Source organism: Jaculus jaculus, chromosome 18 (assembly GCF_020740685.1).
Source record: "Jaculus jaculus isolate mJacJac1 chromosome 18, mJacJac1.mat.Y.cur, whole genome shotgun sequence".
Taxonomy (NCBI): domain Eukaryota; kingdom Metazoa; phylum Chordata; class Mammalia; order Rodentia; family Dipodidae; genus Jaculus; species Jaculus jaculus.
In genome coordinates, this window is record NC_059119.1 from 58428990 (window position 1) to 58446878 (window position 17889).

The 17889-nt window shown below is 42.3% G+C and overlaps 1 protein-coding gene across 9 annotated transcripts in view; it reads left to right on the top strand.

Moving 5' to 3' along the window:
- Ehbp1 (EH domain binding protein 1) overlaps positions 1 to 17889 on the top strand; it is a 265866-nt gene that overhangs the window by 163340 nt on the left and 84637 nt on the right. For all 9 annotated transcript variants that reach the window (XM_045137250.1, XM_045137248.1, XM_045137249.1 and 6 more), the window contains 2 exons: positions 305 to 1207; positions 11334 to 11477. In XM_045137250.1, the coding sequence (XP_044993185.1) occupies positions 305 to 1207; positions 11334 to 11477 (1047 nt within the window). The remainder of the gene's footprint in view (positions 1 to 304; positions 1208 to 11333; positions 11478 to 17889) is intronic.

Consider the following 17889-nt stretch of genomic DNA (forward strand, 5'->3'; position numbering starts at 1 on the left):
GGTGGATTAGTCTAATATTTCTTCATAACCTAGCTTCTCTTTTGGAAATCTAAGGTTCTTATTTAACGCGCAGTTTTGCTTATTTCCCGTTTGGAAAAGGTGATGTCACGCAGCAGGCTTCCCCTCCCCACTCGTTCCACACGGGAACCTGTGCACATTTCTGACTTGGGGGTTCATTGCTTCCACATGGCATCGGTACCATGAGGTGTTGTGCACAGCAAGAGCTTTAAAGCCCTGCCGCTGTGGAAGTGCAAGGCGTGTGCAAGCCACTCAGTGTGTCACGCGGTCTTCTCTCCTCTCGCAGGCGTACGACGGGTTTGCCAGCATAGGAATTTCCCGGTTACTGGAACCTTCTGACATGGTTTTGTTAGCCATTCCCGACAAGCTGACTGTCATGACATACCTCTATCAAATCAGGGCACATTTCAGTGGCCAAGAGCTAAACGTGGTTCAGATAGAAGAAAACAGCAGCAAAAGCACCTACAAAGTTGGGAACTACGAGACAGACACAAACAGCTCCGTTGATCAAGAAAAATTCTACGCCGAGCTCAGCGACCTGCCGCGGGAGCCCAGCCCGCCGCAGCCCGCCGCGGGGGCCGTGGAGGCGCTGACGCCGGACGACGGCGTGGGTGTGCATGACAGTGGGGTGGGCGAGTCGGAAAGTGACCATCACACTCCAGACGATCACGTGAGCCCAAGCACGGCCTCCCCTTACCGTGGCAGGACGCCCAGTGATGCGGAGCCCCCGAGGTCCCAGCCCAGCTCCAGAAGGACTTCAGGCTGTGACGACGTTGGGTTAAGTCCCAGCACCGATCCAACCCAAGCCCAGGCTCTGTTAGGGAAGAAGAGACTATTGAAAACTGAGACCTTAGAACTAAGTGGCTTGTACATCAGTGGTAAGAAGACGGATGTATCCCCACCTTTGATTTATGAGGAGACAGACCCGCAGAAACTCAAGACTGTGGCTGGCAGTGGTAACTTGGAGCAGGAAAAACTGGAGAATGCCAGGCCATTTGAAGGCAGACTGGATGCCAAATCACCTATCCAAAAACCAAGTTTATCCCCTACTTCTAAACCTGGATCCTCATGCAGTAGAGATTCAGACTTCATGAAGAAACCACGTACTTCTCTGAGGCAGACAGAATCTGACCCAGACGCTGATAGAAACACTTTAAATCATGCAGATCATTCAACCAAAACAGTCCAGGTAAGTAGGTCACAGCACAGGGAAGAAAAAAAATGTGTATACACACACACACACATACAGAGAGAGTGTAAATAGCTGTTCTGTCTGCTGTATTATTAGAACGCTTCAATCAGACACTACATGTGAATAAAGGTGAGAACAATCAGAAATATATTTGCCTTATATTTAAAAGTTACAATATTTTGGACCCAGTTTTAATATTGAAAGCTAAAGAATATCAGCTTTTCAAATCAAAATATCATTATTTGTAAGGACAGTATTTATCTTAAAGTTGTGTCAAAGAAGCCAAGATGATGGCACACACCTGTAACTCTAGTACTTGGGAGGCTGAAGCCGGTGTTCATAGCCAGCCTGAGCTGCTTGACATGGTGTCTCAAAAAGCAAAGGAAAAGGAACATATCAAAGATATTACAGTATTCTCTTTAATTAAAAAAAAATTTTAATTTACAATTTTTTTTTACAACTTTTAAAATTTTTATTTTTTTATTTGAAAGACAGAGACAAAGAGACACATAAAAAGAGAGAATGGGCACTCCAGGGCCTATGCCACTGCAAATGAATTCCAGATGCATGTGCCACCTTGTGCATCTGTCTTTACATGGGTTCTGGGGGTTTGGACCTGGGTCCTTTGACTTGGCAGGCCTTGAACACTAAGCCATCTCCCCAACCCTCAGTATTCTTTTTAATGAGAATTTCCTTCTAAAAAATTTTGTATCTCCAACTTAAGGCATTGTCTCTAAATAGTTTAGCAGTAGTAAAGTTAGTTCTTCCTCTCCTATTATAGCTTGCGGTTAAAAATCAGTACTTGCCAGGCGTGGTGGTGCATGCCTTTAATCCCAGCACTTGGGAGGCAGAGGTAGGAAGATCACCATGAGTTTGAGGCTACTCTGAGACTACATAGTGAATACCAAGTCAGCCTGGGCTAGAGTGAGACCCTACCATGAAAAATTTAAAAAAGAATAATAAAATAAATACTGGAAAAAAACTCAGTACATTAGCTGGTTGTGATGGCACACACCTTTCATCCCAGCACTCAGGAGGCAGAGGTAGGAAAATCGCCATGAGTTTGAGGCCACCCTGAGACTACAGAGTGAATTCCAGGTCAGCCTGGACCGGAGTGAGTCCCTACCTCGAAAAACCAAAAAAAAAAAAAAAAAAAAAGAGTACCTTTACAGCATGATAATTTACATCAGTAACCCCAGCTGGGTTACATTGTAAGCTCCAAGCTACCTCATGTCTTAAAGCAAAATAAAAATCCTGGTACCACCCAAGTTTCTTCCAGAGGGAATATGCCACTGTGTTAGTTCTTAACTCATGATGGTCACTGTACTGATTCTGTAGGACCAGCACTCACCAGACAGACAGACTTACTGTTTTACATACAACAAAAACATGGCCAATAAAATCGTGACGTGGTGTTCTTATGAGAATTTTTATCTTATATCTGTTGAAAGAGTTCTTTTTAGACTTAGGTACAATTTTCCTTCCTTTCCCCTCCCCTTCCTTTACATATATAATGAGTCTCACGTACCCCCGCCTGACCCTGAACTCGCCATACAGCTGAGGAGGACGCTGTAGTTTTCCTGCCTCAGCCAGAACCCAGGGTTTTGTGTGTGCTCGGCAAGCACGATTCCAAACGAGCTAGATTTTCTTTTCTGAGCTAACCTATGTATTCATTTTCAAAGGAATTTTTAAGCAAATTAATCCGAATGAAGTTTTCCTAAAATTCTTGTGTACTCACCAGCCAACTTCCTGAATCAATTTTTAAAAATATTTTAAAATTTGAGAGAGAGAGCAGGGGTGCCAGGGCCTACAGCCCTTGCAAACAAATGTACCACGTCTTCTGCACCTGGCCTTACGTGGGTCCTGGGGAATCAAACCTGTTGTCCTTACCCACTACGCCATCCCTCCAACCCCCCCCCCCCAGCCGCCATTAGACTGAGAGGTGTTGGTAATATCCTGACTATGTGTGCGCACCAGCAAAGCACGGTGTTACTACAGGGGCTTCATCATCTCCTCTTGTGGCCAGAAATACAGGTTTGGGCCAAAGAACCTCCAAAGTTAAAACAATGATTTGCCTTAATCATTTTATTCTCTCACAAGTGATTGAATAGCGACTTTATATGGACATTGCATGCTACCTGATAGTCAACTGATGGAATACTGACCGTGGAAAGCCCACCTGCTTTTTGTCTTAATCATAATTACAAAAAAAAATGTAAAATGCCATTCTTAATGTTGTTTTGGTTTGTTAGGTGATGGATTTTTAATTAAAATATATTAATAGCCTGCCAGGTACGCCTTTTAATCCCAGCACTTGGGAGGAGGAAGTAGGAAGAGTTCATGAGTTCAAGGCCACCCTGAGACTACTTAGTGAATTCCAGGTCAGCCTGAGCTAGAGCAAGACCCTACTTCAGAAAAAAACAAAAAGTATTAATAGCTAATGATTGTTATTTCTAAATGAAAAACAATTTTAGATTTCTCAGATTTACTTTCCAATATGCAAAGTAACAGCAGGTATATTTCTCATAAGTAAATTCCTGTGGTGTTCTCAATAATTTTTAAGCATAGAAATTCCGAATCCAAAAAATTTGAGAACTTCTGAATTATAGCATTTTTTCACATCTGTCTTTCATACTTTCTTCTAAGTCAGTAGCATTAATTGATAAAAAAGCATTTGCTTGACTTTACTAAAAGGCCCCACTTGAGGAATTTTGGACAATAATTTGGGGATATGTGCTTTATTTTACCTGGTGCAGCTTGCTTCATATCCACAGGTTCCACAGCTGCAGATTCAACCAGCCACAGATTGAGGCTCTTTAGGAACAATATAGTGTGTCTCTATTAGGCATGTGGAGACTTCCTGTCGCTGATTTAACACTGCAATATGACAGCTATTCCCATCGCATTTATGTTGTACCGTAAGGAACCTAGCGGTGGTGGGACAGTACCCATAAGCTGTACACACACTGTATACGTATGAACGGCCTGAGCACGCGCAGAAAGTCCACGGGGGTGTCGGAGCCATCCCGAGTAAGGATAGCGTGTAGTGATTGCTAACTGAACCATGATAGTCATGCCATCTCAAGCAACATTCAAAATACTGCTGGCAACTGTGTCTTGACTGTGATCAGGTGACACTTCATAAGGCATTATCGTTTATGAGTGTGAGAGGTATTAGGAAGTATATTAGAATCAAAAACTGCAGAATAGAGCAAGAGGAATTCTATGCATATATGGAAATGTTTCAGTGAAACTCATTAATTTGCACAATTAATATGAGGTAATTTTCATAATAAAAAATGTAGCTGGGTGTGGTGGCGTACGCCTTTAATCCCAGCACTCGGGAGGCAGAGGCAGGAGAACCACCATGAGTTAAGGCCACCCTGAGACTTTGTAGTGAATTCCAGGTCAACCTGAGCTATAGCAAGACCCTACCTCGAAAAACAAAATGAAAGTAGTAGCTATTGAAACAAGCCTCTGTTCTCCCAAGGATGAAATCAAAGGTTCTGAGGAGCTAAACTTTCTGACGGGTGTCCTGACAGCACACACGTAGAAGATAGTCGACGACGGTGTCGTGACTGGCTGTTGTGGAACTCCACGAACCAAGTTGTCATATCCCATTCGTTGCAATATCTCATTCACAGTTTTCTTATACAGCAGATTTTAAGGCAGACGTATTTGAAGATAGAAGTTGGTTATTATAATTTGAGTTGCTCTGGACTAAGAATCAGTAAACCGGGGTTCTCATCCTCACTCTACCAACATTGAGCCATGTGACTATTAACTAGCTGCTTAAACTCAGTCTGATTTTCCACAGATATAAATGAAATAAGGGCCCTCTTAGCCCTAAAATTCTATTATGCTATGATTCCATTCACATGATTAAAGTACCACCATTGATTTATAACCCCATGTATGTTTGTTCATTGGCTGTTGGTTTATGGGTTAAGAATTTTGCTTAGGGTAAAGGCAGGTGTGGTAGTTCATAGCTATAATCCCAGCACTAGGGAGGCTGAGACGAGAGGATTAGTGTGACTTTAAGGCCAACTTGGGCTAAATAGTTCAGGCCAGCCTGGGATACAGAGTAATTTACCTTAGGATAAGTTTAAAGGTTGGCAAAAGTAATGTTTCACACAAAAAATGAACATAGAGCCGGGCGTGGTGGCACACACATTTAATCCCAGCACTTGTGAGGCAGAGGTAGGTGGATTGCTGAGAGTTCGAGGCTACCCTGAGACTACGTAGAATTCTAGGTCAGCCTGAGCTAGAGTGAAACCCTACCTTGAAAAAAAAATCATAGAGACTTTGGTAATATGTCATAGTTTAGTTGACAGTGTAGACATTTGGGAAGTTTTTTAAAAATTATATATAGCAGCTCAACTTTAAATAATGAAATACCAATTTTTCTTTTTAAAATACTTTAGCTGTTTATTTGAGAGAAAGGCAGATAGAGAGAGAACGGGTACACAAAGACTTCTACCCACTGCAGACTAGTAACACCAGATGCATGTGCCACCAATGTATCCGCCTTTACACGGGTACTGGGGAATCAAATCTGGGTCTTTTTAGGCTTTGTACGCAAAAGCCTTAACTGCTGAATCATCTCTCCAGCCCCTATTTCTCTTTTATATAATATTTGATCAGTTCTCAAATATCTCTATTCTTTATTAGTAATTAATAAAATAATTACAGGCCAGGCGTGGTGGCGCATGCCTTTAATCCCAGCACTCAGGAGGCAGAGGGAGGAGGATCACTGTGAGTTCAAGGCCACCCTGAGACTACATAGTGAATTCCAGGTCAGCCTGGGCTAGAGTGAGACCCTATCTTGAAAAAACAAAATATTAATAAATTTTATTAACAGATTACAAGAGTTATGGTAACTTAATATAGATGTACATTTTATAGACTTAACAAAGTTACAATATTGGCCACATAAGTTTCTAGTACATGTGCTGACAATTTGTATTTTACACATATCTCTATTAAAGTTTACAACCCATTAAGTGGTTGAATCTTATTTGATATACCAGAAATCTGGGGTTTACAGAGATAACCTAAGATCATATAATACATTGTAAATTCAAGATTAATATTGCCTGACTCCGTAATCCTTGTTCCTGAACTTTGTGCTCCCACAGCTCTGGTTTTGATCATAACGGTACTGAGAATAACCGTGGCCCAGATATGAAGTGCCTAGATTTACTGTAGGACAGTCTAGCAGTTTCTTCCCATAATTTTTTTGTAGAGGTTGGCAGGGCGGGTTCATTGACTCATAACTAAGTTCCAGCTATACAGAAGCTGAGGCGGGAGAATTCCTCGATTTAACACCATAAGTTTGAGACCAGCGTGAGCAGCATAGGATTCCTGTCTCCGTGAACGAAGGAAGCGAGCCTGTTCTGGTGGCGTCTGCTTGTGGTTCCAGTTCTCAGGAGACAGAGGTGGCAAGATGGGTACAGGTTTGAGGTCAGCCTGGTCTAGTGAGTTCCAGGCCAGCCAGGGCTACATAGCAAAACCCTGTCTCAAAAAGACTGAAGAGGACTGGAGGGATGGCTTAGCAAGTAAGGCATTTGCCTGCAAAGCCAAAGGACTCAGGTTCGATTCTCCAGGACCCACGTTAGCCAGATGCACAAAGGGGCGCACATATCTGGAGTTCCTTTGCAGTGGCTGGAGGCCCTGGTGCACCCATATTCCCTCCCTTTCTCTCTCTCTCTCTCCCCCCCACACACCTCCCTCCTTCTCTGTCAAATAAATAAATAAATAAAAATAAAACATTTTTTAAAAGATTGAAGAAAGTGAGCTAGTTAAATAAGGTTGCATGTACCTTGAGTCCCAACTTCCCTGGAAGCCGGGCACACCAGCTCCAACCTTGAGACCAGCCTGAGCAACTGAGTTGATAGATTATAAAATTAAATTATTTTTTGAAAGTTAAAAAGCTCAGTGGTTCTGGATTTAATCCCAAATACCACCATAAAGTAAACAAAATATATACTTATCTCATTAGATCTTACTTCTAGAAATTCTTCCTAAGGAAGTACTCAAGATTGTAAATGATTTATGTACAGGGATGTTCATTAAAACATTTCTGGGGGCTGGAGAGATGGCTTAGCCATTAAACTCTTGCCTGTGAAGCCTAAGAACCCTGGTTTGAGGCTCGATTCCCAGTACCCACATAAGCCAGAGGCATAGTGAATTCCAGGTTAGCCAGGGCAAGAGTGAGAACCTACCTTGGGGAAAAAAAAAAATTTAAAACAACAAAAAAGCCAGGCATGGTGGCTCACGCCTTTAACCTCAGCACTTGGGAGGCAGAGGTAGGAGGATCACCATGAGTTCAAGGCCATCCTTAGAGTACTGAATTTCAGGTCAGCCTGGGATAGAGTGAGACTCTACTTTGAAAAACAAGAATGGCTTAGCAGTTAAGCACTTTAGCTGTGAAGCCTAAGGACCCTGGTTTGAGGCTCAAGTCCCCAGTACACACGTAAGCTGGATGCACAAGGTGTCACATGTATCTGGAGTTTATTTGCAGTGACTGGAGGCCCTGATGCACCCATTCTCATGCATTCTCTTTCTCAAATAAATTAAAATAAAATACATATTTCTGATACTGAAAAAATTGTCTATAAGTCCAGTAAAATTCATTTAAGTGTTGCACTCAGGATCGCATTGCTGGTAGAAATCACCCAATCAAGAGGAGCTTGTGGGAAGGAGGTGGCTTATTTTGGCCTATAGGCTCAAGAGGGAAGCTCCATGATGGCAAGGAAAAGTGACGACATGAGCAGAGGATGGTCATCACCCCCTGGCTAACATAAGATGGACCAGAGCAACAGGAGAGTGTGCCAAATGCTGGCAAGGGGACACTGGCTGTAACACCCATAAGCCCACTCCTAACAATACACCGTCTCCATTAGGTGTTAATTGCCAAATCTCCATCATCTGGGAACCTAGCATTTAGAACACCTAAGTTTATGGGGAACACCTGAATCAAACCACCACATTCCACCCCTGGCCCCCATAAGCTGATATCCACACATGATGTAAAATACAATGCACTCAGTCCAACTTTAAAAGTCCCCATAGTTTTTTATCAATCCCAATGATGTTCAAACATCCCAATAGTGTAGATCTTTGAACTGAGCCATAATACCAAAATAATCCCCCCAAAACCCATAATGGCACAGAATAAACATTTACACTGCAAAAGATGGCATTGGGCATAGCAAATATTCAACCAATACAAGATTTAAAACAACCAGGGCAAACATCAAACTGTAGCTTCAAGTCCAACAACTAGTCAATGACAGATCTCCAAGTCTGATAATTCTAACCAGCAACAAGTCTCTGGAATTCCAATTCCACCCCTCCAGCTAGGCTACTCACAGTCCTGGAAAACTTCATTGGGGCTGGCAGCTCTCCTTAGCAGCCATCTCGTGGTCCCCGCATCTCCACTGGGTCTCCACTGCAAGCCACGGTTCATCCTCATGGCTCCATGGGGTCTCCATGCAGACATCCAGCAAACCTGCCTCACATCGCCCATGGTCATTTCCAAAACACAAGACTGTGTTGCAAACTCAATGATCTTCTCTTTCCTGCATTTCTTATACTCCACAATGCCAGGTATTGTGCCAGTTTGTTAATCCAGGGGGGAATAAAGCAGACTTTGAAGAACACAACAGTCCTTGAGCACTCAGGCCCCTTCAAAAGAGTCTACATTCTTCCTGTTGCCCCAGTGCAGATTAGCTAGCCCAATCTCAAAGGTGGTAATCTCCCAATTGCAGCTGAATGGGCAGCAGTTTCAGCCTAAATCTGTGCCATATTCCTCTGCTCACATCAGTCCATTTCTAGGCAAAGCAACTCTGCACAACTTCTCAGGACACAGGCACAACTGCACGCTTCCCACAAAAACTGCTGGCCCAGTCCAGGCAATGCTCTTTCTCACCCAGAACAGTCCATCAGGCTGTACTTACAGCACTGCAAGGCATCTCTTAGGCCAAGGTTTCAGATCCTTCCACATTCCTCCCGAAGATCAGCTCCAAAAGGCCAAAGCCACACAGTCAGGTGTCTAGCAGCGATTCCACTCCTCAGTACCACTTTACTGTTGCAGTCAGGTTTGTATTTCTGGCAGAAATCACCCAACTGAGAGCAGCTGGTAGGGGGAAAAAAAGAGGTTTATTTTGCCCTACAGACTCAAGGGGGAAGCTCCATGATGGCAGGGAAAAATGACATGAGCAGAGGGTGAACATCACCCCCTGACCAACATTAGGTAGACAGTAGCAACAAGAGAGTGCCAGACACTGGCATGGGGACACTGGCTAAAACACCCATAAGCCCGCCCCCAACAATACACCGCCTCCAGGAGGCACTAATTCCCAAATCTATCAGCTGGGAACCTAGCATTCAGAACACCTAAATTTATGGGGGACACCTGAATCAAACCAGCACAGAAAGTATGATCCATCTACATAATAGAACATTATGAACCTTTTTGGCAATCACGTGTTTTAGAAAACTGAGCAGGTTGGAAGCCGTGCAGGTGAGCAGTGGACTACCTTCCAAAGCAGGTGGGAGCCGTGGGCTTCAACGCCAGTGGAGAGGGACTGATGACCTTAGTGATGACATCCGGTGCCGTGATTACAAATCACCTGTATTTTTCTTCTTTCTTTACATGTACTTTCTAAAATCTCTACAATGAAGTACATTTCTAATCAGAAATGTATCTTTAATACCAAAGCACAATTTTTCACTGTCCGTATAGCTGGTTGGAATCATCAGCTACAAAACTCAGTGCGATCTACGCTCAGTGCCACCTTCCTGAGGTAGGGCACTTCAGAGATGTGCAACACGGTAACGTTGAGCCGCGATCCAGGCCTTACCGTGTGCCAGGGCTCAATATTGACTGTCATTTAGTCTTTACGCTTTCCTCATGAAAGCTGGTCTGCCTCTATCCTAATTTCGTAAGTGAGGAACCCAAGGCTTAGAAAGATTGAACAGCCTGCCTACAATTAAATGATGGGACTGGCTTTTGAACCGAGGTCTGTCTGACCCCAAAATTCTCAACCAGAGGCGCACGTGTGCTGAGAAGGGAGGCAGAAACAGGAGACGTTTACAGAAGTTCTTGGGTCAGACGGCATAGAAAACACTGATGAGCAGCATTGGAGCAATGGTTGGAGGTCCTGCTTCAAACATGGCCGGTGACAGCCCAAAGCTGTCCTGTGAATGTCACATGTTCGCCACAGCATGTGTACCCGTTGTGCTCACAAACATCAACACTCATCATTTACCAAATAAAAGGGGGGAGGGTTCCTGGAGAGATAGCTTAGTGGTTAAGGCATTCGCCTGCAAAGCCAAAGGATCTCAGTTCGATTCCCCAGGACCCACATGAGACAAGATGCACCTGCATCTGAAGTTCCTTTGCAGTGGCTGGAGGCCCCGGTGCACCCATTCTCTCTCCCTCCCTCCCTCTCTCCCTCTTTCTCTTAAATAAATAAATAAATAAAACATTTTAAAAAGTCTTTGCCAGGGCTGGAGAGATGGCTTAGCAGTTAAGTGCTTGCCTGTGAAGCCTAAGGACCCTGGTTCAAGTCTCAATTCCCCAGGACCCACATTAGCCAGATGCACAAGGGGACGCACATGTCTGGGGTTCATTTGCAGTGGCTGGAGGCCCCAGCACACCCATTTCTCTCTCTCTCTCTCTCTCTCTCTCTCTCTCTCTCTCTCTCTCTCTCTGTAGCTCTCAAATACATAAATAAAAATTTAAAAAAATCTTTGCCAAATTATACTGTGCTTATGAGAAAATATATCTTATATTTTAAAAATATTTTATCTATAATGTTATATAAAATATCAAGAATATACTTAACATACATAATATGTTCTAATCAAAGTATATTAAAACTTCATGCAATTTTACACAGTAAAGATATATTTCCTTTATGTCAAGATTTATGTGTCCACTCCCCATTTGCTTCTCAATATGAATATTCTCTACAGGTAGTGATGTTAAGGAAGCTACAGTCTTCCTCCTGCACCCATTCAACAGGTCATATATCCTTCAGTAGGTTCGTCAATAGGTTAACTGTGTTTCTTAATTTTTAATTTTGGCTCCTGATTCTGTGCCTTTGCTTTTAAGCATCGAATGTTGTCCAGACAAGAAGAACTTAAGGAAAGAGCCAGAGTCCTGCTTGAGCAAGCCAGAAGAGACGCGGCGCTGAAAGCAGGGAGTGAGCAGAACCCGGGCACGGTCCCCCCGCTCTGCAGCCGGCAGCTGAACGATGTGAGCAGCGTGGGCTGCAAAGCCGACAGCCAGCCATTAGAGTCATAAGTATATTTTGTGGGGGGTGGTAACTTGCTTTTATTTATGCTCAATGATTTTGCCATAGACTTTACATTATGGGTATTGGCACACTTACTGAACTAATGAATGTGTGTCCGTAGAATCATTTTGTCATTATTCAGTATGCCTACACAGCACTATAAGCTATAAGAAAAGGTAAAATCCTGGACTATAAATTCCATATGCTTACAAGTAATCTGGTTTTTTAAGTGACATTTTGTTAGTAACTGTGCTTATATTCTATTAAAGATTCTATCTTGGCCATAGAAGTTAATTTTGTTACAGGTTTTGGATATAATTATACCTATTGTTTATTTATCCATTACATGTATTTTGCTTAACTCAGTGAAGATACTCAAACTACTTTCCAAATAAGGGGCTGATACGAAAGGTAACTTGTACCAAGTCCCAGAGTTAGTAAATGTTGAATCCAGGATGTGAACTTGAGCCTTGCTAGTTTCTAGACAGTGTGTTCTCCTGTCAACATGCTGCCATCCCTATGTTTAATCACATTTTATCATTTTATTTTCTTTATTTTTATGTAGAGCATTTTATTTATTTTTGTGTAGTGTGTCACACAAATAATATATAATATAATGTGCATATAATAGAAACCGCTAAATATAGGGGAGATATGAACTTTCTTGTGAATTTAAATTTTCAGACAGCTCTATCACCAAAATAGCACATATATTAAACTATATGCTCTTTAAAACTTTAGATAACAGTTTAATAATCTCTCACCTAAAGCATTGTTTCTCAAGCTCTTGGTGTTTATGAATTAATGGGATATAAAAATGAGTTTACTGAATTTACATTATTTTAAAGATAAGGCATAGATTAGGAAGTATCAAAATCTGGTGCTGGGAAGAATGGTTGGGTGGCAAAATGCTTGCCATGCAAACATGAAGACCTGGCTTTGAACCCCTGGCATTCAGCTAAGTTGGGCATGGGACACACGCAGCTGAAATCCCTTCACTGTTGAGGCTAAGACAGGAGGTTTGCTGGCAAACCACGCTAGCCTAGCCAGTAAGCTCTGTGCTTACAGTGAGAGACCTTAATTAATTAATTACATGTAGAGAACAATTGTTGAGAGCATCAGTGTTGACCTCTGGCCTCTGCGTGCACATGTGCCTGCACACACATAGGAACACACAACACCCATATGCACATGCAAAAGAAATTTAAATAAAAAAGTGTCAATATTCATCACACTTTTTATTGTTTGTTTACATACAATTCTTTTTTTTAATAATTTTGTTCATTTTTATTTATTTATTTGAGAGCAACAGACAGAGAGAGAAAGATTCAGGTAGAGAGAGAGATTGAGAATGGGCACGCCAGGGCTTCCAGCCTCTGCAAACGAACTCCAGATGCGTGCGCCCTCTTGTGCATCTGGCTAACGTGGGTCCTAGAGAACCGAGCCTTGAACCGGGGTCCTTAGGCTTCACAGGCAAGCGCTTAACTGCTAAGCCGTCTCTCCAGCCCCATAAAATTCTTTTGAATTATAAGTATCTATGTACTTAGTGGACTTAAGTAAAATAGTTTTAGTGGTGCATCATAATCAGAAAGATTTGAAAAACACTACTCTAAGCATGATGGCATGGCTCATGTCTGTAATATACCAAGATAACTTAAGACAAAAAGAAATGTGTTTAGGAAATTGTTTTTGGATATCCAAACAACATGACTGGAGTTGTCCTTCAGTTTCTCTAGAAAATATAGAACAAGGAGTCGGGCTGTCAGTCAGCGGTAGAGCAAACCTACAACAGAAAAGAAAGGGCGAGGGAGACATAGCAAGACTCTCCACTTCGTGCTAGATGCGTTTGGCTTGTGCCTGTGTGCAGAATAAATGGATGATCCCATGATAGTTACTGTTCACGCTGAGAAGACATGACCTTGATGACTTTGGTGTCACGTCACTAACCCTGATGTTCCACAGCTTGCTTCACTCTTTCTTTGACCTGGGTTAGTGCACGTAGAGTTTCATGTCAGTGTTTCTCCCAGGAGCAACTGTGTGGCACGTAGCCGGGTACGCGCAAGTTTGCTCACTTTGTTGCATTTGTTTCGCATTTACCCAGAGAAGAACTCCATTGCTGATAAAATTGTGCTTTGAAGAGGCTCCAAGATTTGTTTCCGTAGTAACTTATTTACATCAAACACGCATTTTTTTATCTGCCTGTAGATTCTGAGAGTTAGATGCTGTTGGACAGGATGCGGGAGAAGTGACTGGTTTCTGCTGCGCAGTACGTGGCACTGGCTTTCTGCCAGGAGCTCTGATGAACTGCCATGTAGAGTAGACCTGCACATGGCCGCTGGATACGGTTTCTCTAGTGCGTGTCTCCTTGCAGTGCGCTGGCTAACAGCCCAAAGCAAACGCCCCCGAGACTGCAGCAGAAATGCATGAAAAGTCAGGGTCCAATCTCAGCATAAACATAAACATCTTGTGTAAACAGCAGCCAGGCACAGTGACACCTATCTGTAGTCTCAGTTGACTCAAGAGACTGAGTCATCTGAGTCAAGAGGCAAGAGGACCACTAGGGCCCAGAAGTTTGATGCCACCCCAGACATAACAATACCTGGTCTCACAGGAAGAGTCATAGGGGCTCAGGATGTGGCTTAAATTGTTACCGTACCTGCCTACCATGCAGGAGATCCTGGGGAAGATTCTCTAGCACTTCCTGCACTGCGTAAGCCTATAACCCTAGCTCTCAAGAAGGTGGAGGCAAGATGATCAGAAGTTTAAGGTCATCCTCAGCTAGACAGTAAAGTTGAAGCCAGCCTGGGCTACATGAAATCTTATCTCCCCCCCAAAAAAATAAAATCATAAGCAAAATGTCATTCTAGCAGTACATAAAAAGATGAACACACATGGTTACTTTGGATTTGTTCTGGGAGTGTAAGATTGCTTACTATTTTCAAATAGTAAGTAGTGCAATGACTATTATTAACAGATCAAAAAAGAAAAGGCTCACAGTAATTTTTGTCAATTCATCCTGTAAGTGAATAATGCTGTAGTGAACACAGGAGTGCAGATATCTCGTCAAGATCCCAAGTCAGTGTTTTTGGATAAATGTACCCAAGTGGGATTGCTAGATCCTATAATGGTTCCAGTTTTTTTTATTTATTTATTTTCGGTTTTTGGGTTTTTGAGGTAGGGTCCCGCTGTAGCCCAGGCTGACCTAGAATTCACTATGTAATCTCAGGGTGCCCTGGCACTCACGGTGATCCTCCTACCTCTGCCTCCCAAGCGTTGGGATTAAAGGTGTGCGCCACCATGCCCAGCACTGTTTTTCTTTGGTTTTTTTGAAGTAGGGTATTACTGTCACTCAGGCTGACCTGGAATTCACTATGTAGTCTCAGGGTGGCCTTGAACTCTCAGCAATCCTCCTACCTCTGCCTCCCAAGTACTGGGATTAAAGGTGTGCGCCACCACACCCGGCTCCAGTTTTTAATTTTTTTTCATAACAGTTCACTATTTCGTTCCAATTAACTATACACAGGTTTCAATTTCTCCATATTCTACCAACATTTGCTATCGTATTGTTTGTTTATTTATTTGGTTTAGTTTAGGATTCTTTTGAGACATGGTTCTGTTATGTACCCAGGCTGGTCTTGAACTCTTCATCTTCATGGGATTACAGGACCACGTTACCATCTGGGCTTTAGCTTTTGTTTTTAAATAACAGCCTTTCTCACAAGTGTGAGGTGATAAACCTTATGCTTTTAATTTGTATTCCCCTGATAATTAAAAACGATGTCTTTTTAATCTGCCTGTTGGCCATTTGTATTTCTTCTTTGGACAAGTGTCTGTTACAGTCTATCCTTTTGTTTTAGTGAAATCAGAAGGATTTTTTGAAAGAGGGCTGCAACTGTAGAGCTATAGAAAGACCTTACGTATGTAAGGCAAAAGCCCCATACTGAATTTTTGGTTTACAGATACTCTTCTCCTTTTCTCTATGTTGTCTTGTACTCAGTTTTTTCTCTTTGCTGTGTCTTGGGATTTTGTATAAAAGTCATATAACATCACTTTTAAAAAAAAAAGAAATTTATTTATTTACGTGTGTGTGTGTCACCCAAGGTCCTTGCTGCTGGAAACAAAGTCCCGCCTGTTTTTCCGTCAGTGCTGGGGGATGGAGACTGGCAAGGCGGCTTTGCGGCAAAGACCCCCAGGCCACTGAGCCATCTCCCCAGCCTGACGCCCCTGTTGCTTCGTTGTATTAGCCTAAGTCGTCACAAAGCCCAGCCCAGATCTAAGGAGAGGAAGCTTGGATGCCACCACTCAGCAGTGGGAACATCAGAGTCACTTCTAAGAGCATGTAGCATTGAGGACATTGTTGCAGCCCATTATCAGCTAAAAGCTCCATTGAAAAACCCTTTCTGCGCACCACTTACCTAGAGAATCAACTTCCGAGCTATTCAGCATGGCTTCCCGAAAGGTCCTGACAAATCCTGCAGCCTCCATTTCTAGCCTCTCTTCGTTTTTCATCTTAAAGCGCAGTTCTGAGTTGTTGGCAATATCTAGAATCTACCATACTCTCATTTTTATCTCAAGCATTTGTTGTTCTCTGAAAGAGCCTCTTGTTAGTTTCTACTGAAATATCAATTCTTCTGTAAGTGCTGCCCTTGTGACTGCTTGTAATAAATTAATTCTCCTGTATCCTTTTCTAATATGTTTTAACATCTTTGTTATGGGATGCATTTATCTAATTATTTAATTACAAGTTTCTTTCTTCCAATCAACTCTGAACCATTCAAACCATAAGGATTATAAGTACCTACCACCAACTATTCAGTAAATGTTTAGTGAATAAATAAAAGGAAATATTGAGAAACTGTTTTTTATATTCTCTGAGTGTCAACTAATAGCAAATGAATTAAACACAAAAAATTGCTATGAGGAATTTCTTTGTAGTAAAAGTTTATAGAGAATTAAAATTACTGTTTCTCGGAGGGTCTTTGAAGCAGAATAGATTATTATGGGGGAGAGGAATTAAGGTGTTTTATATTCTCAAGTCAATTATAACTTTGTCACTTTGGGACTTAAGGCTCCATGAGTCATGAGTCTTGCTATGCTTGGAAGCTATATAATAATTTTTTCCTTCTTAATGACCTGTATATGCACATCTACTTTTACCATATTCTGGGACTCATATTAAAATTTAGTCCAGGGGCTGGAGAGATGGCTTAGCAGTTAAGGCACTTGCCTGCAAAGCCAAAGGACCCAAGTTCAATTCCCCAGGACCCACGTAAGCCAGATTCACAAAGGGGCGCATGTGTCTGGAGTTTGTTTGCCGCAGCTGAAGGCTCTAGCATGCCCATTCTTCCTCTCCCTCCCTTCCTCCCTCCCTCCTTCTCTCAAATAAATAAATAATTTAAATAATTTTTTTAATGCAGCTTACAACTCTATCCTGAATCACGACATTCTCTTAAACATGTTCATGATTGTATAACTTTACACTGCAAGGCTAGAAAACAATTTCTAAGACATTGAAAACAACTTGGTAATGTTATCTGGTAGCTCTCTATGTATAGACTTATACTTACCCATTATTCTGGGAAAACTTCACTTGTAATATCTTTTAAAGGACAACTCAGAAGCATAGATACTATAAACATTTTATTTATTTGTTTTGTGTATGTGTGCATATGGATGTACCACATCTCTTGCTTCCGCAAATGAATACCTGTTTAAACTGGCTGGAGAATTAAACCTGGGCCAGCAGACTGCAAGCAAGTACCATTAGCTAGTGAGCTGTTTTTACAGCTAAATTTAAATTTTTCTTTATTTTTGCCAGGACTATATATAGTTGCATGTTTTAGTGAGAACGTGGTGGAAGTGCATGTTGCCTTCTAAGCTTTTTGTTTGTTTTTGTTTTTGTTTTCCAAGGTAGGGTCTCGCTCTGGCTTAGGCTGACCTGGAATTCACTGTGGAGTCTCAGGGTGGCCTCGAACTCACGGCGATCCTCCTACCTCTGCCTCCCGAGTGCTGGGATTCAAGGCGTGCGCCACCACGCCCGGCTCTCTTCTAAGTAATTGATCACTACGGTGACCATTTCGCCTGCCTGGGACAGCAGCCAGTTCATATCGTAGCGCCTCTTCCCGTCAGCAGCAGGTCCTAGAAGGCTTGAACTCGTGGTCTTCAGACATTTGCAGGAGTGTTTGAATCCGCGAATGAAAACTGAATGGGAAGTAATTTTAGTTTGGTCAGGCCTTCGGTAACTACCAATACCAGTAATCAATATAGATACGGAGCTCTTGCACTGCATAACAAATGAATCAAATGGCTGAGTTAGTAAACAAACGACTGGGCTCTTTCTTTTTTTTTCAAATTAGACATTAAAATGTTTTG